A 24,673-nucleotide genomic window follows, 5' to 3' on the forward strand; every position below is an offset into this window, starting at 1 on the left:
GTCAGATGTAACATGAGAAACAGTGTCACTGGTACACACATTTGCCCACCAGAAATTACTTCTCAGTACAGACCTTTGTCAAATATCATACATGACAACATTTTCTATAAAAAAGGGGCCATTCTCTATCAATATCACCATGTATCATGTTAGTCAGGCTGTAGAAATTTAGTGAAAAGTTGCGGTAACTGACGTTAATGAGATTTATGAAGACTTCAAATTAAAAAAAAATGTTCCATACAGTTTGTCTAATGTTTGAATTACCTATTTTTTTGATATTGTAAAAACATGACTGGTAGTCTATAGATGTGGGAGATTTATTAAAAAAAAAAGAAAAAAAAAAAGGGTTTTTGTCTCCGATGCTCTGGGTGCCTGAATGCCACATAAGCCAAGAGGGGCAGCATGGGAAGGGGGGGGGGGGGGGGGGGGGGGGGGGGGGGGGGGGGGGGGGGGAGAGCCACAGTCACAACAAACACCCAGTAAGTCAGTAAAAAGAGCGAGTAGTAAAAAGAGGAGGGAAATAAACAACAACTAAGTGTATTTATGTGCAGTTTGTCTGGGTTCAGGTGAGGATTTGGGGGTGCTACTGTGCTTTCCTACTCAAGAGGTGTGTGTGTGTGTGTTTGGGGTTGTGTGTGAATGGGTTTCTACGCGATTGACTGAGGGTTTATAGTAAAGAGGCTGTAAGCTTGTACAAAGAAGAAAAAAATGCAGAAACATCACTTTTTTTCCCCCAAAAATGTGCATGTAACTTAAAAACCTCCACAATAAAAATTCTTTATATATTATCATCTTTACATTTAGTTTGTTCCCCGTCCCGAGTCACGGGCTGAAGATTCATCCGTCGTCTTCATCATGTCCTCCAGAGAAGGACGGAGAGCGAGCTCGGACGAGGTGGAGGAGAAAGTGAAGACGGGTTTTTTTGGAAAGGAGGAGCTTTTTTTTCTTCTTTTTTTTTAAGTGCAAGGATTTCTACTGTTTTGCTTTAAATTGGTAAAAGTCTCAACACAATATCTGACTCTTGAGCCCTCTGCCTCGTTCAAGAGGACTATTTCTTTTTCTGTATAAAACATTTTGAGAGCAGGATTGTATTTGAAATACCCCCCAAAAACCTCTCCGGAAGCCTCCGAGCAAAACCAAGTCTCCGCATCGCGTCATGAACATCAAATGCCTTTTTACCGAAGACCTCAACCTTAACTTTCCTACAGTCTTCTCACGGTCCTTGGAGGTTTGTCTTGCTCGCTGCGTGTCCTTCCTCGCCCTAGTCAGTCGTGGAGGAGTTCTTGTAGACAGTTGGGGGATTTGAAGACATCCGGGACCTCGCTGTCTAGTTTGCAGATCACCTTGTAGATGGCCTTCTTCCAGGATGGGTCTGCATCCTTCCCAGCCACGATGGCATTGAAGAACTCGCGCAGAGTCACCTGGGACACCTCCAGAAACCGCTCGGGAACCTGAAGGAGAAAAAAGGGGGAAAGGAAGTGGGCAAGGGAAGAGGAAAGGAGGTAGAAAGAAAAAGGAAATCATTGTGTGTCCACTTCCCTTCAATCAAGTTTCCCTTTCTTGTCCTAAGATACAATACAGTATTTATGCAAAAAATACAGAACTGTGTTCCTTTTGTATGAGTAGGTGGAGTACATACACCCAGTAGAAAGAGGGAATTATTATACGTTCAAAGGTTTTCGGACACTTGAACACATCACACCCATACAGTATGTGCCATGGTCATTGAAAGACAATATCCTGTCAAAATAAGTCCTCCAGGAGACTTCCACATCTAAAATCACAAGTGAAATGCAAACGTCTTCAAATCCAGACTGCTTTTAAAAAAGTGTTCAAGAAAAAGTGTGTGTGTGTGTTTCAGGTGTCCATGTATTACTATTCCTGTACCAAGTTCTTCTTCAGCTGTCAACTTCCCCTAAATGTGCTTCCCCTTTCTTGAAAGCCCCCAGCTGTGTTTTTGTGTGTTTGTGTGTGTGTGTGTGCGGTGTGGTCGAGAGTTCCTTATGCACACGCTCACACATGACAGATGACACACTCAGTCCTTGACAATGGCAGGTGAAGAGTTGTCTGTGATCTGTGTGCGTGTGTGTGTGTGTTTGTTTGTGTGTGTGTGTGTGTGTGTGTAGTTGTTTAAACAAGAACGAAGGGATTGCAGGGATCCAATTGTTCATTCCACATGCATATATATATATATATATACACTGTCGTCACAAAGTGTGTGTGTGTGTGTAGGTTTTAATGCTGCGTGTGTGCTCATAGCAGTGTTGGACAGCAGAACATCGACACACACGCACACACACACATTTTTCATTATTTTTTCTCTGCCCTTTCTCCCGGGGGCAAGATCATACAAAGACACTAACCAACCTGACTGGGATTCTCTCCCCCCGCTTTTTTTTTTTCTTTGTCTCTTTTTCTTGCATGCTGATGCATAAAAACACACACACACACACACAAGCACAAACACACACAGGAGGCTGACTCTTCCAGACGAGGTGCATGCTCCTATACACCCCAACAAACTCTCACACACACCTAGAGGACGACAGAGTGCCGTCTGGGTGTAACCCCGTCATGCGTGGCAGGACATGCCAAGGTTAGCCGCCACAAGAACGGATGAATCACCCCTCACACACACACACACATACACACACACACACACACACACGCACACCCTAAATGATTCCCTGGACTCTCATAAACTCTACCCTAGTCTACCCTCACCTACACTCTCTCTCTTTTTAGCTGGCCACTTGAGACCACAGTTATTTCAATGAGGCCCTCTGTCACTGTCTTGCTATAGACACTACTGTACACACACACTGACACACACACATTCTCATACACACACACACACACACACACACACGCAAAGAATCACCTTAGTAGGTGACATGTATGCCGATGCAGACATGGTAGACTTTAGACGGGAAGGTTATATAGGTTTTAATTTTTGTAGTTTTTCGCATCCAGGAACATGGCAAAAACTGCGATAACAATAATCCTCCATTGCAACTACAGAAGCTCGATGGGTCAAAGTTGAAGCAGGGAGTCGCTCCGTAAATAAATGTTCTCCCAGTTTAAAGATCAGATTGTCTGACGGCTCTCGTTTCTTCTTTTCAGTGATGCTGCTGCATTTGAGAACTCATCAGTTGACTCGGTGAATCCAATCTTATTATCAGAGATAGGAATGACCGTAAAAAAACAAGACCCCAGTTGTAACGAACGGGAATTACTGGACTTTTTAATCAAAGTTCAAATAATCAAGGCTTTCATCGTTAAACCTCGGCATGTGGCAACATATTTTAGCCTAAACCTTTTTGTTTTATTTGTTTTTGATAGTTGCTGAATCAGCCCACTGGGACGAATCAAAGTTGAAAACCTGAGCTTGATATTGAATATGAATTTGCCTTTGTAGCGTCCTCTAATTTCTGGATTACATCTTTTCATCCTTTTCAAATATCCTCTAATCTTTAAAAAAAAAGAAAAATCCACTTCTTAGACTTTTTTTGACCTTCTTGCTTGATATTGAGTCATCTTCATTTACACCTGACATACAGGGGTGCAGTTACAAAATCCCTTGACTCTGCTTTGGCTTTGTGCAATTGAGATATCAAACACTCAAAGAGCCGTAAAATATATACACACACACACACACAAACACACACACATACACACACAAACTCCCCGCGCAGTGACCTTAACCTAGAAGTGCCCTGGCCTTAGCATTTCTGTGTTACAGCTCTGGCACTGCCTTGTTCAGAATGATGATTGGTGTGTTTTTCAAATGTTTCAGGGTGGCGTGCGTCATCGTTGCAGCGAGGACTCAAAGTGCTGAAACAAGACAACGCCAGCGAGAGAAAAGGACACCGCTGATTCCCAGAGAGGTACGGAGGAACGAATGAAATGAAGCAGGGAGGATATTGTGTGCCTGGTAGCGTATCAGCTCAACTGGACAAACACACACACACGCACACACACACACACACACACACACACACACTCACACACACACACTTGGGTCCAGATGCCGAGATTTGTCTGGCCATCGTAAATCAGTCCAGTAAAGAGATCTAAATTAGGCTATCATCAATACAGATGGGCCTGTTTCCCCCATGTCTGCATGTGTTCCAAGAGATGACGGACAGAGGAGGAGGGTGAAGGGAGAGTGAGGATGAGAGAAAGGAAAGACACGAGGAAAAAAAAAAAAAAAAAAAAAGAGGAAGGGAGGGAGTCCCAGTAGGCCTCTTTGTTGGGCAGCGATGTAGAGCTTTACAGGCTCTTGTCCTGTGTGCGTGTGCATCTGCGTGTGTGCATGGCCTTGTTGTGTGCGTGTGTGTGTGTGTGTGTGTTTGTGCGCATGTGTGTGTGTTGGCTTGAGTTGGCTTGCATCTCGATATTGTGTCTAGTAGCCAGGAGAGAGAGAGAGAGAGCAAGCGAGGAATGGGATAAGTGAGAAAGAGAAAGAAAGATAGAGAGGAAGAAAGACACTTGGTTCCCAGTAAACATAATTCGCATGATTGCTCCGGTTTGGTGGGTAAATATTGGATGAAGGAAGGCTCAATTACTTTCCCTACACACACACACACACACACACACACACACACACACAAAGACGTACACGCACATAGGACAAGAGCCTGTAAATCTCTACATTGCTGACCAACAAAGAGGCCTACTGGGACGCCCTCCCTTCCTCTTTTTCTTCCCTTTCCCTCATCCTCACTGTAGTTGCATGAGAAATCATCAACTTGCCGTTACTTTCTGTGTTTATTAAACATCGCAAGCAAATTCATCCTACCTTTTTTAAGATATTTGCCGTGAAAAGTTCTCTGTGTGCTGTTGTGTTTACCTTCATGTTTCCTATATCAGTGATCTTTTTAATTCCCCAAAATAACGTGATTGATTCCACACAACGCTCTTTGCCAAGTACAAATCTTTACTTTCATTCATTTTGGGGCGTCTTATTCAATTTTATAGCATTTGAAAAAAAATGACGTGGTTTCAAAACAGTATTGAGTAAAAGTTGACATATTCCAATCTGTGATTAACCATCAACATCCATTCCTTTAATTTTAGTCAAATTAATTCTTAAATTTCTGCTTTTCTAACTCAAACATTAGATTTAATTTCCTATAAATGAAGTTTATTGACCATAAAATCCAAAAATAAGTGTAAAACTAAAGTTAGCGTTACGTAGTGTTAAAAAAACGTTAAAAAAAAGTGACAAACATGGGGGAAAAAACCTCAGCAAAAGTGTTGATTTTCAATTTTGACAAGAAGACAACACAAGGGTTAATGATATATTAAACCACAATTACCATAAGCGACCATTTCATGACTATAAATATGAATTTAACCGCTTGATCTTGAAGAATATTGTAGTTTTTGCTCATTTCCTGCAAAATACAATCCTGTGTATCGTGGGATTCTGGTGCAGCTGCTTGTTTGGGATACACAGAGGAAGAATGAGCATGGAAAAAACCAAAGAGCGCCCCCTGCAGAAACCCAGACCGCCTGTAGAAAGTGCAGAAACAGCACAGCCATGATCACTTAGCAACAGTGACGTCTGCTTTGCTAATTTAGTAATTTCTTACAGTGCAGACCGCAAGCACAAAAGGGCAGAGTTGCACTAAAACTTATTTTTAGAATAAAGGAGAGCCCTTTATAAGTAGGTTACTTTTCACGAATACACTGCCCCATTTTAACACATCCAAAATAGAAGAAAAAAATACTTACGTGTGGAACATAAGCCGTCATTACCCAGAGGATACTTATCATGGAGAGTAGCCTCACTTTACACAAGATGCATGGTGTTCATCGTGATGATGTCATGTGATATCCATGTTTTGTGCATTCTGTTCCAAAATCAAAATTCTATGCCATCGTCTATTTTTTCAATGCAGCTTCTTCCTCTAAAAATACAGTACAGGTGTCAATATCTTAAAGGTAAAACACAGTTTTTGTCAGATAATGCCATATGATCCTTAACCCTCATGTTCTCCTTGAGTCAAATTTGACCCGTTTTCAGTACAAAAAAAAATATCCAAAAAATTTGGGGAAAAAACACCAAAAAAGGGACAAAAATGTCAAAAAAAATAAGTTTTTTCATGGTTTATACCATGTTTTAGGGCAAATTATTGAACTAAACTAAATGTGTGAGGTTATTAAAGTCAATTATAGTGGCAGTAAATGATATTTGTTGTTAGATAATCTCAGTAATAAGCAGCACGTTTTATAATCCCACTTCCCTGGCTATTCTTGTTAAAGCCTTCTTCCTTCACCTTTACAAGCAAGCACTTTACCATACCCTCTCCCCGCCCCCATCCTCCATCACGTCGTGCCTCCTCTCCTCTCTCGTTAACATGAGCCGTCCTCCGTCTCCCGCAGTATTCCTACTGTCCCTCTACCCGCTGTCAGCATGAGACTGATGGAGACGTCTGGGCTGTGTGTGTGTCCTCAGTTGACTCTATTCACCTCTCCATACGTCTTTCCACCTGCTTTCCCACCCATCTCTCTGGTACCAACCATTCTCACTCACCGTCTTGCAGAAAACACCCACACACACACACACACACACACACACACACACACACACACACACACACACACACACACACACACCAGGCTCTTAAGAAATCGCTGTGCTAACGCCATATGTTTGATTCTCAAGGTGTACAAACAGAAGGAGACTATTTTTGCGTGTGTATGTATGTGTGTGTGTAGGTGTGTTGTTCCTTTTCCTTCTCCATTTTACTCAAAGTCTTTCTACTTCCCACGGTTAACGTAGGAGACGTTGACGACGTCCCGTGTGTGTACAATGGTTTAGCTTTTTATTTACGAGTTCACAATACACAGTTATCACTGTGTTACCTGATCACTGATCCATTTTCAGTTTATTTGTCCCTTTTTTAAACCGTCTTTCTAATCTTGCAGCAAGACGTTGCTCTTTTTAATTTCAGACGATCCCTTCCACAAACACACACACTCACACACACACCTTGACATTCCAAACACACCATTTTGTCTCCATTCATTCACTCTGTGGCCTTGAGTTCCACTTTGCTGTTGGTCAAATGTATTTTTCTATCATCGCTGGCTGATCTATTGAAATGTAAGAGCGTACGTAAGGTGCAAAAAAAGGGCTAAAACCTGTGTGGGGAGGTTGGTCGGGGGAAGGGTAGAACCCAGGACCTTCCCCGGGGAGAACAGGGATCGTGATACGCAGGACACCCAAACTCAACGTTTGGTTTGTTTTTTTACCAAAGCCAACCCTGTTCTTCTTTTCCTAAACCCAACCGTCGCTTTCTTCTCGCAATAACGTGTCAAGTGGTGAAAACCCGGCGTGTGTGTTAACGCCCACTGTATACAGCACAGACATCCAATTCAATTCATTCAATTTTACTTATTTAGCGCCAAATCACAACAACAGTTATCTCATTTGCGCTTTTCATAAAAGAGCAGGTCTAGACCATACTCTGTGATGTTATTTACAGAAACCCAACAATTACACACACGGGGAACACACCACTTGGCTTAAGAAAGTAGCGTGTGTGTGCTTACTCAAACTCATGATGCATTGTCCTAATTTATTTGATTAGGACAATTATTAGCAAATGAGTCAACGTTTCTGTAAAGGCACCATTGTAAGTCAAGAGGCTAATTATCAACTGTAGTCCTACCTAGCATGCATGTCTTTATGGTTGGAAGAAACGCACGCAAACATGTTGAGACCATGCAAATTCTACACAAAAAGGCTGGAAAAACCGGGATTTGAACCCACAACCTTCTTGGCAGACATTCTAACCAGTGAACCTCCGTGCTGCCATGTCATGTTGATTATTGAGACAATACAGGAAATCTAATGTGCTGTTCCTTCTGTGTGTGTGTGCGTGTGCGTGTGTGTGTGTGTGTTGGACTGAGTGGATATATGATTTTTGTGCCAACACACAAGCATCTGCTTCCTTTTTCCTCCTCTTCTCTCTCACTCTACCTCGCTCTACCTCTCTTTCCCTGCTATCAGGTCTTGTCACAGACACACACACACACACACACACACACACACACACACACACACACACACACACACACACACACACACACACACGTAGGAAAATATGTCCAGAGTAGACTAACTTTTGGTCTTCTTAGTTTCATCCTTTCTTTTTCAACAGTAACGAGTCATTGGAAATTCATACTTTGACATTTTAACTCATTACTCTTTGTTTCTGAACGTGGGATTTTGTCCCTTTCTCAACGTTGTTTTAACTCTAGTTGTTCAGGTATAGAGGAGCGGGACTTTTTATGTCATTTTTAAATAGCACCGACCTGCTGTGAGGTCCTCTTTGACACAGTCACCCATTTTCGCACCAGGTCGATAGCAGCAATTCCAAAGCAGAGCAGGACATCACTTTTTTAGCATAATCAGACAAAACTCACATAATTTAGAGACATAATCAGCTATACATGATAAATAAATCCTTCTCATCTCTTCCACAAAGCCTTTGCCAGTTGCCATTTACAGTAAAGTGTGAAAACTAGAGGTAAAAGTGGAGTCTGGGGGTTCCTCCAGGACATTAACAGTATGTTTCCTTTCTCTGCTGCTCTTTTGTCAATCCGTCACTGATCTCACTGTCACCGGGACAATGGCAATAAAGTTTCTCTTTGTTCAGACTTCATGTGACTGAGAGGAAGGGTCTGCGTCCTGAGATTGCGTCTGTGCGTGTGTGTGTGTCTGTACTCACTATCTCATGAGTGTGTCTCCTTTTTGTGTGCAACCACTTATGTGTGCGCGTCTTCGTCTCTTAGCATTCTGCCGCGTCCACGTGCTGTGCTTCCTTGGATTGGTGCGTACGTTCTATATGTGTGTGTGTGTGTGTGTGTGTACAAGTGTGTGTCACCCATAGAGGACAATAGCCCGGGTCATCTGACTGAGAGGCTGCAGACCACTAGTATCACATGACGGGAGGCTGAAGGCCACGTCTTTGTTACCAGGCCTATTGTTAAAGCTAAGGAGACAGCTGGGGCAGGGGAAGGGAATCACTGCATGCCCAACACACACACACACACACACACACACACACACACACATACAGGAAGACCAAACACAGGCACACATGCACACGCGCAAACACACACACCGCCTCCTCGTGACTCCAATCAGTCTCAGTGACAAAGATGATGCCTTCTTCTTCTCAACTGGAATACTAAGACACACACACTCTCCCTCTCTCTCACACACAAACACACACATACACATTGCAAGCAGATAGCTATATTTATAGTGACAGAAACTGGCAGGTGGCATTGTCTGTAGCATAGCGCTCTCTGTCAAGCAGCGACAGAGAGACAGAGAGGCAGACTTTGTTACTCAGTGCTTCTAAGTGCCTAATAATATTAAGTGAGTGTGTATTCACATCGGTTATGGACTTATGTGTGTCTGTATTCAACCTTGTTTTTAAAAAAACACGTATGTTCATACTTCTGGCAACTAAAGCACATATAACTGATTTTGGTTCTGTTGGGGAAATTCAGAGATCTCAGTTTAAGGTCAGTGAAAGATTGACGTCTTGGTTGAAAATTGAGATTTAAGATGTAACATGTGAGCACAACCGGGATCTGTTCTTTCAGTAATGTTAAGAGTTTCAAGAGCTTTCGTAGCAAAACATATGGTGCAGGATGCAAATCCCTGTCCACAGTGTCAAAACTTTGAGCTCTATAGCTTCCTCCACCAACCTTGACCTACAAATACACACTATGTATTTGGCAATGAGACTTAGGAGCTCATAAACATATTATGTAGGAGGCAAGGTCACATCTAAGTCTGGTCCAATAGATATGAAGCACTTTTACTGCATCATTACAGTGGAAGTCATTAGTTCTACCCCAGGTGTTTATGGGAATCCCTGAATCTGAACGGATTCTCTTGACACATGAATGATTTGTATTTTGATTTTGGAGAGCTTTGGTGTCCCACGGCTGTCTTCTAAAAATCAGTTTCAGGCGTATTTTAAGGGGGAACATTGAATACTTGGTATAAATAGTCAACTATAAGACATCAAATGCTGTTGTCTCTAGTAATAAAACACTACAAAAAACACTTCAAGAACCCTGTAAGATGCAATTGCCCAATGTGTGTGTGTGTGTGTGTTGTGTGTTGTGTGTGTGCCTTCTGGGTAGGTTACAAATAGAAGACATAAAAAGGTGAGGACAACAGAAAGATGGATGAGACCGCAGCAGAAAAATAATAATACACTTAAGGCTAATGGTTGAGACGGATGAATATTTAATATTTTTGGGGGTGTGCTGACTGATTAATCAAATTATGAAAAACAGCCTATCAGCATTTGGCATAACACAAAAAATAATAAACCCAAATCTCAACACCAAGGCGTTTATTTGAAGCTGGAGAGCTTCTTCTATGCAAAGCAAGACTCGGACAGGAAGGCCACTATGAGGACTGATCAGTGGGAGTCCAGCTCGGCTCGGTTTTCTCTGGACTCATATGAAGAGGGAGTGGAGAAGATGAAAGAATAGATGAATAGGGAGAGAAAAAGGATGACAAAGAATCTCAAACGGCGGCGAAAGCCATGAGAAGTTTAGCCTTTCATAAGGTTATGAAACCAGATAGCACTGAAATGTGAGTGTGGGACCACTCTGTGGCTTCCAGGTGTGTGTGTGTGTGTGTGTGTGTGTGTGTGTGTGTGTGTGTGTGGGTTGTTCAAAGTCAAAGGGCAAATTTTGGTAGCAGCCACACCCACCTTTCAAGGCAGGGTACCTCTGCTCTTTCAGATGAGCACAAATCAGTATCTGTGCGAGAAGTATATGTGTGTGTGTGTGTGTGTGTGTGTGTGTGAACTTATGTGTGTGTGTGTGTGTGTGTGAATGTTAGAGGCGCAGCTGTGCCGTCGTTTGGTGCTGACAGAAGCAGCGAGGATCCTTGAACTGGAAAGATGAGAACGTCCTCTATAAGGCTTCCTAAAAACGTCTCATTGTCCCTCATCAGACGACACACATGCGCACGCACACACACACACACACCAACAAAATGACAACTGCATCACTTTCTATGCTCTCTGGCTCTATTCTTCTACTACATTCACCTTTAGGTTGTGTGTTTTAAGAGTGTGTGATGGATCGGCAGAGTGTCTGGCTTGTCTAAGTCACCAGAGTACTGCAAGTGTACTTTAGATATCGCACCAAAACTTTAACACGCACGCACACACACACACACACACACTCACACATACACACTCACAAGTTAAGAGTGCCATGCCCATTGCTGCAATCTGTTCTCAATATAAAAAAAGAGAAAAAGAGGAAACGTTTCTCTTTCTCTTGGCAGAAGGTAGAAGCTGACACCTTTCCCTGAGTGTCCTGGCAATGAAAATGTCTCTCTGTCTCTTTTTTTTGTTTTCTCTCTTCTTTTTGAAGATGAGACTATTCCCCATTTCCTTTCCCATTCTCCAGCCTCCTTCCTTTCTTTGCCTTCCTCATTAGTTTGTGGGCAGAGCTGCAATTAGGACAACATTGTTGCAGTGACAAGGGGTGGGGGGGGGGACGGACGGACCGACAAAGGAGAGAGGAGACAGTAAGGATAGAGAGAGCGAGGGAGAGGTAAACAAGAAAGAAGAGTTGAAAGAATGGGGCTGGAGAGAGGAGGAGGAGGTAATTATTGAAGCTGCTATAATTACTGGAGCCTGTTTACGCCAACTTTGAAAGACAACAAGCGCACACACACACACACACACACACACACACACACACATCTCCCGAGAAATTACACTCACCTTTCCGCGGTAATAATCCACGATGACTATTTAAAATGCTGGCCATGTAAATTAACTAATGACACAAGCCTTTTTTCAGCCCATCAAACCGAAGAACATTTTCTTATTCCACCATGTAGACAGTGTTGACAAAGATTAAGTTATTTTTTAACAAGAAAAACATAATAAATATAAATTATTTAACCTTTCCAGGGCCTTCTTTTGGCAGGTAATTTGACAAATAGCAGATTTTTGTAGGGAGGAATAAAAGCTGTTGGGACATAAAGATGAGAACAGGATGACAGTAGATCAAGAGAAAAATAAAAGCATTTGGAGACAGAGGGGAGAGGAAAAGAGAAGCAAGAGATGAGAGTTTGGAGGAGTCAAGAATGGGATGAAGGAGAAAGGGAAAGAAAAGAGGAGGACTGAAAGAGAAAGGGAGCCGGGGACAGAAAGGGAGAAGGGGACAAAGCTAAATGAAAGAGGGATAACAGGAGAAGAGGATGAGGAGTGGAGGCTGCGAAGAGAGCATATTGACAGAGGACAATATTAGCAGGAAAGGAGGGAGGAAGGAGAAGGGAGCAAGGAAAGAGCAAAAAAATGAGGAAGGAGGGGATGAGAGGGGGTGTGTGTGATGGGGGACAAACCAAGGTGGAACTCTGATGATGCTAAATTTGGCAAAATGAGAAGACTTGTGCGTGTGTGTGTGTGTGTGTGTGTGTGTCGGGAGACTTGCTGAATCGGCTGTGGTTCCAGTTTCACGCTTCTGAGTTTGACGGAGGGAGAGAGAGAGAGCGAAAGACGGAGAGAGAGGCAGAAAGAGGGAGAGCGCGAGAGAGGGTCCCTAGCCGGTAATGTTCCCTCAGGGCGGACGGACGAAAGGATAGAGGGATGGAAGGAGGGAGGTGAAGGAAGGGGACAAAGTACGGGAAGAAAATGTACACCTACCTTTGCAAACACACCAAAGGACGCACATGTTGTCCTGATCGGCGTCTTTATTGATTTCAATGTACGTTAGAGGACTGCGAATTAGCCCTTTAACTACAAGTCTTTATTTTTATATTGATTTTAGTTTCCATTCATCTCATTCCCCTAAAGGTAGAGGCCTTCATGAGTCCGCTCTCAGTAAGTACTGTACCAACCAGACTGGGTCCTGGTTGGGTCCCATGTTGTTGCTGTGAGTCTCGAGTCTGTGTGTTAATGTGTCTTACACTCACGTAAAAAAAGAGTATGCCCAATAGCAAGAGAAATAATGTGTTTTTGTGCTGCTGGTGTTGGTATTTTCTCTGTATTTGGATCTTTTCAGGTCAAACATTTTCAGATTTGGGTTGAATATTCTCAGACTGAGTCCTTTGTGGATCGGAGTGTGTTTGGAGAAAATGCTGAGGTGTTTCATGAGTCTCATTTGGTCCCATGAAGACCACTACCTGAAGCTAGAGCTGAAACTACCACGTGAGTCCAGCTATGTAACAATGTAGTGTAATATTTGTCACAATTTCCGGTTTTAAGGGTCTTTAAGTTGATTTTTATATCACACTGAAATGACCTGACCCTATCGGAGTGGTGGGACGTCACCTTTAAGATTTGCTGACACTAATTTAAAGTCTATGGGTACGTGGTTGTTATGGTTCTTAAAATCCTGACCCCGACATGAACCCTGTAATCCCTAAAAGTAACCCCGCTGACGGCCAAAATCAACACACCGATGATTTGCATGTGCGTGTCTGTTTCCTGTACGGGCGCTTTACATACACACCTGTGAAAAGCTACCCGACTCTTGTTATGCAAAGCATGCAAAGTATTTGCTGTTTATTCCTCAAACATCACTTTTTTTTCCTAATCTAAAATAACTCTTTATGTATTTAAGGTCCCACTCAGTTTTAATGTTTCTCTCCTTAAGCAAAAAAAAGAAGTGTGCTAGAGGTGTGTGTGCTAAATGATATCTAAATGCTGCTGATGTTATGTTGAATAGCGTAAGGGCCCTCCGGTCCCCTTAGACCAATATTGGGAGGGAAAAAGTGAGCGAGGGAATGTGACTTCTGGAAATCGCTTTGACAAGGACACCCGCGCCTCGAGCGACGTCCTCTTTCGCCTCATCGAACACACACAAACGCACACACACACACATACTGCGACATCCACACCTCAGCAGAATCGTGAGGTGACTGTTGCACTCTGGACAGCCGACTTGGTAGAGGGCGTTTGTTTTTCAGAGAGTTGTGCTGAATTCAGTTTTAAATGAGTTTGAAAAGTGAGGAAGAGTTTGTTAATGATGGGAGTCTTCATTTTTTTCTTTTTTTAAAGGTTAAGGGGTATTTAAGCATTAGCATCACAGTGCTGTGAAGAAAGGTCTGGCACCACACATAAGAGCCCGACCACAGAGGATTTCTAAGGTCAACACTGATACGGATATTTGGTTATTTAAAAATCCGATATGCCGATATATCGGCTGATACTTACAGTATATTTAAAAAACAAATCCATTATCCGCATGTAAATGCGTTACAAAACATAAACAGATTTCCCTAACATTAGTTATTTATGAGTTCTCCCTAAAATAATATGATAATAATTTGTTTTAGTGTCACAATAGAACTAGTCTCAAAAGATATTAAAATTCTGATGATATAAAATATATAAAAATACAAACTTAAGGTATGAAACTTATATATAACAAATTTAACAAAAAAAATAATCAGTCTAGCCACTAAGGACGTTGTAGAAACTATGCAACGGCAACATTCATGACATGGTTAACCGTCCGTTTTTAATTTATAAATATTAATTTACTGATGAATGAATAATAAAAAAAAATTTAATTTGTTTTGAATTGGCATTATAAATGACAATACCGATACCGATGATGCCAATATATCGGTCGGGCTCTACCACACATACATTCTAGGATAGAAAAAACAACGTTGCGAGTAGTTAGCATTTCTTTAAACCAATCAAAATTGTCTAGAGCGCCCTAAGCTCCAACAGCAGCTGCAAAATTATAATAAAAGTAATAAAGAAACTTGTTTCGGTGAAACATTTACATCCCACAATAGAAAACGCCGCATAAAATATTAAATGAAGTTAACTGTTCACATAAAACAGTAAAATAAGCAATTTACTTAGCTAAATACACTCCTACCAGTGTATCGCTGTGTGTTCTTCTGTCCATTTAGCTACCCGGCCCGTACACAACACACCACGCTGTCTTTTTGTCTGTATGGACAGTCATTCAACTTTAACTTTTAACTATTAAGTCTTTCACTAGTATCTATGTATAGTTAAGTAATGCGTATTCTATTTTTTATATATTGTATTACCTGTTGTACTTGAATAAATATATCAGTTCCAGTGACTATGATACCATTGCACCTTTCTGTATTTTTTCCACATCACTCCTTGAAAAAAGCTGCAATCAAACTTTACTGTAAGGGCGCACTATTTATATTTTTTTTTGTATTTTTTTGTATGTGTGCGTGGATATCATATGTCTGTGTGCCTATGTGTATGTAGTTGTGTATAAGCTTTTACACAACTTCATTTCCTTTGGGATAAAGTATCTCTATTCTATCCCTGGTAGGTCATGTCCCAGTTAGAGAGTAAATTTCATTAAAATGTTCTTTTTGAAATCTTTACAATCATTCACTGAAGGAATGGAGCACGCCTGTCTTGTTCCATGATCCAAATTTCCTTCAAAACTTGCAATTTTCAGCGTGTAGCTTGCTAGCTCAAAGTTTTATTGTTTCCCAAAACGAAGGGCATTTTAAAAACCGGCAACACACAGAACGCGGAAGACATCTGGCCCGGGCAACTATGCTGGGAATTAGGGGTGTGCAAAAAAATAGATTCACATTCATGAATTGATTCAAGCTTCAAAATGGATTGGTAGTATTCCAAACATTGATTCCGATTTTGTTTTGTAATACCTTTTGTACTATCACATGGGAAAAGTAACCACATGTACATAATCTGAATTGTTTTTTTTAATTGAGAATCGTTATTGAATGAAAAATCATGAGCCTAAAAATCAATAGCAAATGGAATCAGGACATTTTCTGAATTGTGCACCCCTTCTGGAAATGGACTGCCATTGATTGAACCATGCAAGCACATGCTCCTTCAATTAAAATGTAGACATTGGAGTTAGATTGTAACACTGCGACTGTATCGCTCAAAAAAGCAGCTTTGAGAAAGTATGCAATGAAAAGATGATCTGCCCTGTCATTACCAATGGTGCGCACTAACTTACCACGGTTATGTTTGACATTGTTGAGTTGGAGAGCTCTGTGTTGCCTCCTTCCAAACTCCAAATTCCTCTCAACCAAACTCCTAACCCTAGCATCGTTGACCCGTGTTTGGCTCAGCTTACCTCGAAGTCGTTGGCCTTGTTGTAGTGCATGTTGAGCGCCCTGAAGAGCTCGGCATCGCGGCCCACCACCAGCTCCTCTGACGCGGTCACGCCCTCGTTGATGGACTGCCGGGCGAACTTTTCCATCTGGATGTAGTAGAACTCTCTGAAGTTGCTGAACCACTTGATCAGCTGGGAGGTGATGCAGCGATTGAACTGCAGCGGGAGCCAGAGAATGAGATTAAATTCATTTATGTTTGATGAGAAATTCAATTATTCACCCCATACTTATTTAAAAGTTAAATTATCATGCATAGCTGTTCTGGAAGCATTGCAAAAACAAAAAAAAATCTATCTTAAAAGCATTCAACAGGTTTTAGTCACATGGTGGGATGGGGTAGATTTAGTGCTGAATCATTGATTGTGCTGTATATTTATAATAACACAGCCTGATATTTGCTTTGGCTCTAATTTGCATGGTGATTATCAAATTTGACTTGAACTGGGCCTCCATTGGAGTGCCTCCCTTGGACTATGGCACAACATCTGCGTATGAATTTCCATACAGAGTCTATATTTCATGCAGATTTAGCTCTTCTTACATGTATGCTTCTTTAATAAATATTAACTTAAGTTAATACGTATACAGTATCTAAAATATTTCCATGTGTCAATCGCATTAACTGAAACACTGCCTGCACCTTCAAATCATGCCCTGGATAACATCTAGTCAAACAAGAATGACCCAAATATTATCTTGTTGTTATGCCATCATGGGCTTGTGGTCTGAGCCGGACCACCATTGAACAGCTATCATCCGACAGAGCTCCTGCCCTGCAGACCTTCACACTACACTGCAAAAATGTCTGCCAAAATATTAGCTTACAGCGTTTTCTTTATTTAAAAGTACTGTTTAATAATTCTGAAAAATTGAATATTTAAGCTCCACTTGCAATTGTTTAAATATAATCCAGCAATGAGTGGTGTGAAACTTGGAAATAACAGAACTTAATGCAAGAACATTTAACTTAATTTGCTCTGGACAAAGAGCTGTTGACAGAAAACAACTGTAATACACAACACATACACTAATAAAGTGTTAGGGTTTGATTTCAAGAGCCACATTCCTGGAATGTGATAGAGAAATAGAGAAGTAGTGAAGAAGGGAGTAACAGATGCAACAGGAGTATGTGCATGTCTGTGAATGTACCCAACTAAAGAGATAAACATTAATACAGAAAATATTATTACCAATACCAAGCAACAACCAAAAAACTTCTCCATTTGCATTTTCATCTCTTCTTCAAAAAAGAAACAAAACATGGTGAGAGAGAAAACTGCCCAGTGAAAGCGCATGTGTGTGTGTGTGTGCGTGGTTGTGTGTGTGTGTGTGTGTGTGTGTGTGTGTGTGTGTGTGTTCGGGGAAGGGGAAAAACAGCTTTGATACGGAGATTAAGCTTGGTATTGTTACAAGACATTGTCGTACAGGAACAAGGGATGAGCAAGCGATAGAGACAGCGGAGAAAGAGAGAGAGAGAGAGAGAGAAAGATTAATGGTGGTTGCATGGAAAAAAGGAATGCAGTGAGAGACAGAGAGAGAGAGAGATAGAGAGAGAGAGAGAGAGAGAGAGAGGGACGAGCAGAGGATCAGGGTGAGGGAAAGAGATTTTTTTTCAGGAGCGGTCAGAGGGGGTGACATAATGGAGCATAATTGGGAGGCTTGGTGTGTGTGTGTGTGTGTGTGTGTCTATGTACGTGTGTGTGTGTTTTACAAAGCATAGTGACAGGAGGGGAAAGTGTGTGTGGCGGTTGTGGGGGTGGGGGGGGTTTGACCCACAAAAGAGTTGCACGAAATGAACGTGATAACTCAGCAATTAAAAAAAACACAAGACAATGCCAACGGTGTAACCTAACATCACAAACCATCATGACAACCTCTGAGACGCACACAGAAGCGCACACACACACAGAATCTCCCCAGGTTCCCTCAAAATACTCCAATACACACTACACTCATGATAACATTTGCACTTTTACAAATGAAAAAACTAATTATACAGCTAAATACATTTGGTTGTATAGATTTTAATATATGCTTTACCAAAGAAGTGCAGTGCACCCATGGCTATCATTTTAATTTCAAGTCTAGTAGGAAAGATTATAACCAAAGAGGTGTAAAAATATTAAAAAAAAGTAATATATTTTAATATGTGTATTTTAGATGATATTGTGGTATGTGTCATCCTCCAGCTCGGGTCCTCTACCAGAGGCCTGGGAGTTTGAGGGTTCTGCGCAGTGTCTTAGCTGTTCCTAGGACTGCACTCTTCTGGACAGAGACCTCTGATGTTTTACCTGGAATCCGCTGGAGCCACTCTCCCAGTTTGGGGGTCACAGCCCCCCCTCCCCCCAGTACTCCGATTACCACTGGCACCACTGTTGCTCTTCCTTTCCACATCTTTTCTAGCTCCTCTTTCAGCCCTTGGTATTTCTCAAGCTTCTCGTGTTCCTTCTTCTTGATGTTGCTGTCGCTTGGGATCGACACATCTATCACTACGGCCTTCTTCTTCTGCTGTTTGTCCATCAACACCATGTCTGGTTGGTTAGCCATCACCAGTTTGTCAGTCTGGATCTTGAAGTCCCACAGGATCTTAGCTCGGTCCTTCTTGACTACATTAAGAAGTGTCTTCCATTTTGATTTTGGGACTTCCAGCCCATACCCGTGGCAGATGTTCCTGTACACTATGACAGCTACCTGGTTATGGTGTTCCATATAAGCATTTCCTGCAACATATATAACTGCGGCGTCGCTGGTTCGAGTCCCCGTTCGGACCAAAGTACGGAGTGTGGACTGGTAGCTGGAGAGATGCCAGTGCACCTCCGGGGCACTGCCAATGTGCTCTTGAGCAAGGAACCCCCCCCCTCAGACACTCAGTGTACTGAGGGGGGGGGGGGGGGGGGGGGGGGGGGGGCTGTGACCCCCAAACTGGGAGAGTGGCTCCAGCAGATTCCAGGTAAAACATCAGAGGTCTCTGTCCAGAAGAGTGCAGTCCTAGGAACAGCTAAGACACTGCGCAGAACCCTCAAACTCCCAGGCCTCTGGTAGAGGACCCGAGCTGGAGGATGACACATACCCCCCCCCCACAAGGGTCGAGAGGGGGATTTTTAATAAACCAAACCAACATCTGGCAGTGGCCGTTTCTGTCTCCTTTTCCCCCCAGTTTCCCCACTGCTAAGCCCATCATACAACAACGTTTCGTCTGTTAAGGTTGTGTATCTGACACCTAGGAATCTAGTCCAGTGATGTGTTATGGTAACTGCAAGATGCAGCACATGCACCAAATATTGTCTCTTCCGGGTTTTCTTCTGCATCGCACGGCCCACGACCGTTGGTGCCTCTTCCTCCGACCCTGAGAAGGTTATGAATTGACAGATCTGTTGAGGTCATTTTTAGCTGTGAGCAGCAGCTCTTCAGGTCGCTCTGTCGGCCGATCGGCCAGTTGACATAACCCCCCCCCCACCCCTGCCTTTTGACAGCTACAGTTTTAGCCATTGAGGTAGTTTAGTGTCTGTAGGCTATTTTTGTGAGTAAACACGTAGAACTGTACATACTGTAGCCGGACGCCGCTTTTTCAAATCCACACTTGTTTCATTAAATATAATGATTCCAGCCTTTCAAATGTAAATATCTGCTGCAATGCTTTGTCTTCCATCTTAGTAAAACACATCAAAATGACATTTGAAGATGTCATCTTGGGCCTCTAATGGACCTTTTTAACTACTTTCTGACATTTTATAAACCAACCATTTAGTAACCATTTTATTAATTTGCAGCCCCGATTTTATTAAGATGATGTCAGGATGTTAAAATAGCTTTTATTAAACCTTTCTGGTTTAAGGATTCCATTATCCCGTCAACAGTTTAGTTTTTTTTTGGGGGATTTTTTTTTTGCAGTACCACAGTTGTCCAAAGGGACGACAGGCTGCAAGGCAGACAAACTACAGCAGTCATCGATACTGTACAAACTATCTAATTGTGTGTCAAAGTTAGACTTTGTGTATCTTTGTGCAACAGGAATCGTACAATTCATCAAATCTGACTTTGCAAATGAGGAATACAGTCTAATCTAAGATCATTTTACAGGTGGGGATGACAAAACTAAATTCCCCTTTAGAGTACATAACGACAAATGCATAGAACTATACAACTCCTTTTTCCATCTATAGTTTACAACAAATTCCCTCTTTACCCCCATGCAAATTGTAGAACAGACCACAGCTGTTGCCCACTGTAAAAGCTGCAAAATATCACTATTTTGAGGGCCTCTAATCTGTAATTGTCAAGTGTGTGTATCTCAACGTGATCCTTAGATTTCAGAAACGAATGTAGAGCCAAATACACACACACACTAAGCCATCCCACCACCTGGTCTACCACCCACTCAGCCACCCAAACACCCACCCACTGTCCCGTCCAGCTCATCACAATCAGCACAAACCACAAAAAAGAGAGGCGAGAGACAAAAGACATGTGAATGAGGGTGTGTGAAATGCTGAGCTCGAGGAATGCCATTTTCTGTTTACAACGAAAAGGGGGAAAGAGAGAGTGTGTCAGAAAGTGTCAGGGTGCCTCAACCCCTCTCTCCTTCCCTTGATGGGGTTAGGGGGTGGGGGGTTGTCAGCCCCCCCAGGCCATGTTGGAAGGGCAAACACACACATCCTTTAAGAATCAGCCCACTTCAACCAGATTCATCGTAGCTCTGCACATTTTTTTTTATAGAGGACAGTGTGAATGTGCACGATCAACATAAATATACAAGTTGTACCACTGAAGGTTTCCTGTGGATCCTGGAAGAATAGCTGCTGTAGGAACTTTTTCAAATTATGTTTTGGAGCATTTCTGCTTTAGTAGACAGGATACACTGCACCATCATTGTATTCAATTCAATCCAATTTTATTTATATAGCACCAAATCACAACAACAGTAATCTCATTGCGCTTTTCATAAAAGAGCAGGTCTAGACCGGACTCTGTGATGATTTACAGAAACCCAACAGCATTATATATGTGTGAAGTCTAATAGTTTGGTAATTTCTGGTCTTGTAGATTGTTACCAGAAGAAGTCTTGCTTCCTGTCTCTATGAGGAAAATAGAAAATCACTAACTATAAGCGTTGGCCATGATTTTACATTTATATTGATTTTGCAAAGCTCCGTTATTTGTCATTTAACACCAACTCTGAAAGATTATTTTCCCGGAACGAAAGAAAAGCACACTACATTATTGGGTAAGCCTTTACTTGAAGGTATCTACATAAGGGTGACATGACACTGTCATGAACACATGACACTCTCATGACACAGTCATGAACCCTAATTACAACTTGTCATGAAAAAAACCGAATGACACTTACTTGAAGTCATAAACGTTTATGCCTTTTTTATAATCTTCATGACGCATTCATGACAGTGTCACGTCACTCTTATGTACCTTCAGGTAAAGTGCAACCCATTGTTGCGGGGTACCTTTGACCGTCTTGCTCCCAAAACACTAAGTGCTCTATTACCATCTCTATTTTTTTAAATACTGAGCAATTAAAACGTAAAGTCATAAAAGGAGCCTAAATAATTAGAAATGAAGCGACATATCTCCGCTATCACATGAGTTCATATTGTGCCTTCACAGTCTTCACGAATAAAAGACATTGTCAAATTTGGGACATCTTTAAATGCTTTGTCATCTTCAGGTAGAATACTTATACCATGCTAAATACTGAGCTGCAGTTATAACTGTATCACTACCTGTTACACTTCATGTCCTGATGTTGCCAAATTGGCCGTGTAGCTCTAATTGACAAGACGGGTAAGAGGCGGGTTGGACGCTAATTGACTCCTGCTGAGACGGAGGCATCGAGATGTCACTTCAGCCTCTCAAGGCAAGAGTCTTCAGGGCACTTGCTGATAAATGTGTCACACTCAGTGTGTGTGTGTGTGTGTGTGTGTGTTAGATTGAGTATATGTTAAAAGCTGGCAGGGAACTTGTGAGTGAGAGCGTGTGAGTCGGAAGGAGCTCCCCGAGCCGGCGAGCCAGCGTCTAATTAATCCTAACTCCTCCAGTCTTAATGAGGTCTTAATTACTCTCGCTGACTCTCTCAAGACGAGACGATAGAGACCGTCTCGTGCTACCATATATGATTGTCTGGTCAGAAGGCAAGAGCTTTCACTATGCAATTAATATCCTCTGTTTGTGTGTGTGTGTGTGTGTTTGTGTGTGCGCAGGCTTGCTCATCTGTGCCTAAAACAGCCGTCCGCTCAACCCACTTCCCACACTGGGCGAGGCGGCCATTGTGTGTACGAGGCTCATCTTTAAGAACCAGTTTCCCATAGACAAAGTCCATTCAAGTCCAATTAGGGGAAGCCATTCAGGGCCCTAATTCCCTTACAGTGAATCTGCCTGATCCTCCCTAACACATGCTACTTATTGTTCCCCCAGGAAGAAGGGGGGAGGAGGAGGAGGAGGGGGGGGGGGAGGGAGGAGTAGGAGTAAGAGAGAGGGTGAGAAAGAAAAAGAGAAAGAGACAGTGACCCGGATTTTGAAAATATGGTAATGACGAAGGTAATGAATGCAATGGGACAACGAAAAGGGGACACACATACAAAGACAGACAGCAACAGGGTGCACTCTCGCACTCGGTCCTCCACACACACGCACACACACACACAGACACACAGACACACACACTATTAAAGCCTTGAAAAGAACAGCCTCGCTTATCACAAATAGGATTATCCCTGATTCATGTTTTTATTAAGCGAAATAATGTCCGCACAGTTCCTTCCCACAGATAAATATGACGGATTAATTTGGATTACGACTAAATTAAAACTCAATTTGAATATAAACCATTATTTGCATAAAATGTGAATAATAAGAAACCCTGATGTAAGACTGTACTGTATGTATTCGTCTTACTGTTAACAAATCCCACTCAAAGAACCAAACCACCGATGAACTGATCCAAAAAACACATCAGTGAGCCCCACTGTTGCTCGGGGTGACACGTTATCGACTCTATCGCAATGAACACACCCACACGCACACACACACACAGACACACACACACAGTAGTTTATTTTGAGTCAATCCCACATACACCGTGCTGCAGCTGTAAGCACCAAATGTGTATTTTTCTGCCCTGTTTTCTGTTATAATAGCCCCCCCCCCCCCTCCATAAATGTACTTTTCCTTGTGTAACTTTTGCTAAGAAACCTCAGTGTCCAACTGTTTAAGAGATTAGTTAGCCTTTGCATATACTGCACATTTGTGACCCATTTTCATAGTCATAGTGGGGAGTCTGGGTGTCATCCTCCAGGGGAGTTTTGACTTCATTTCCTGTATTCTGATACATCTTTATGCACCAATTTACGGTGGAAATACCTTTATTTAACCTATGTGAAGAGGTAAAACCCGGATGACAATTCAAAATATATAAAAAATATAATCTAAATGATGTTTTTGAATGTCATGGGGCTTTCTTAGTGGGTATATGGACATCTTTCGTAGTGGGTATACCTGCGTGTCATGTAGACTACAACACTGATTCGGAGGAAATGATGCGTGCGGCCGTGTAATTCAGCCTTACAGTGTTCGAGTTTATCTAATAAATATCAGACTATGAATTCCAATAGAAATATTTGCTGTGGTTATGACTTCAGTTCCAGATCGAGCCTGTTATACTGTCCATCTGCTGGGCCAAGTTTCAGGCCAAAGCAGTGCAAATATCTCCTAATCTCAATCCATGTGTGTTGACATGAGGGAGATTAATTGAATATCATTTTGTAGATAAACAGATTGGAGATGAGATTATTTTTTTAAACTATAATATCTCCAATAGATGCATTAACTCATTAGTCCTCATTCCTTATTTTTCCAAATGGAAACCCCAAAGCCAGTTTATTTGGGGTTTAAATATGAAGCATATTAACTCAGATCCTTTTAAGTATGCCTGATAAGTAAACTGATTATGGAAAATGATCAATGTCAGCACATACCAGTTTTGTAAATCACTATTAATCTTGATATTCATATTTGGAGATATGTCTTCATTGAAAAGAGTGCCAGAATATATGTACAACTACTTTATTCCGTTATTTAGCACATTTACTGCAAAATGTGACTTTTTTGAGAGATTAAAAAGTATTTAAATATGTTGTTTTGTCCGATTTTTGATAATTGTTTGACAAAATTCCAAAAATGTCTGCTCATATGGGTCTCAATAACAATAACTGGACACTGTGATGCCTTTGTCCATCGCTCCCAGTTAACGCCAAACCAGACTCTCGCTCACATGCTGGGAGCAGGTAGGCTTAGCAACCTTGTGTTTGCCTAGCAACCTGGTGTCCCAGCGACCCTTGTTGCCATGGCAGCCAATGAGGATGTGGCACTGCCATGAGGAAGTGGTCACCACAGATATGAGCCAAAGGGCAGCTGGTGTGTGTGTGTGTGTGTGTGTGTGTGTGTGTGTGTGTGTGTGTGTGTGTGTGTGTGTGTGTGTGTGTGTGT

The 24,673-nt window shown here is 42.0% G+C and overlaps 1 protein-coding gene across 2 annotated transcripts in view; it reads right to left on the reverse strand.

Moving 5' to 3' along the window:
* Positions 1-731: 731 nt before the first annotated feature.
* LOC117939412 (prospero homeobox protein 1-like) overlaps positions 732-24,673 on the reverse strand; it is a 39,463-nt gene continuing 15,521 nt past the window's right edge. For both annotated transcript variants that reach the window (XM_034864747.1, XM_034864748.1), the window contains exons 6-7: positions 16,135-16,329; positions 732-1,451 (exon numbers count right to left, since the gene is read on the reverse strand). In XM_034864747.1, coding sequence (XP_034720638.1) covers positions 1,266-1,451; positions 16,135-16,329 — 381 coding nt within the window. In that variant the 3' untranslated portion in view covers positions 732-1,265. The remainder of the gene's footprint in view (positions 1,452-16,134; positions 16,330-24,673) is intronic.

Source organism: Etheostoma cragini, chromosome 24, assembly GCF_013103735.1.
Source record: "Etheostoma cragini isolate CJK2018 chromosome 24, CSU_Ecrag_1.0, whole genome shotgun sequence".
NCBI classification, from domain to species: Eukaryota; Metazoa; Chordata; class Actinopteri; order Perciformes; family Percidae; genus Etheostoma; species Etheostoma cragini.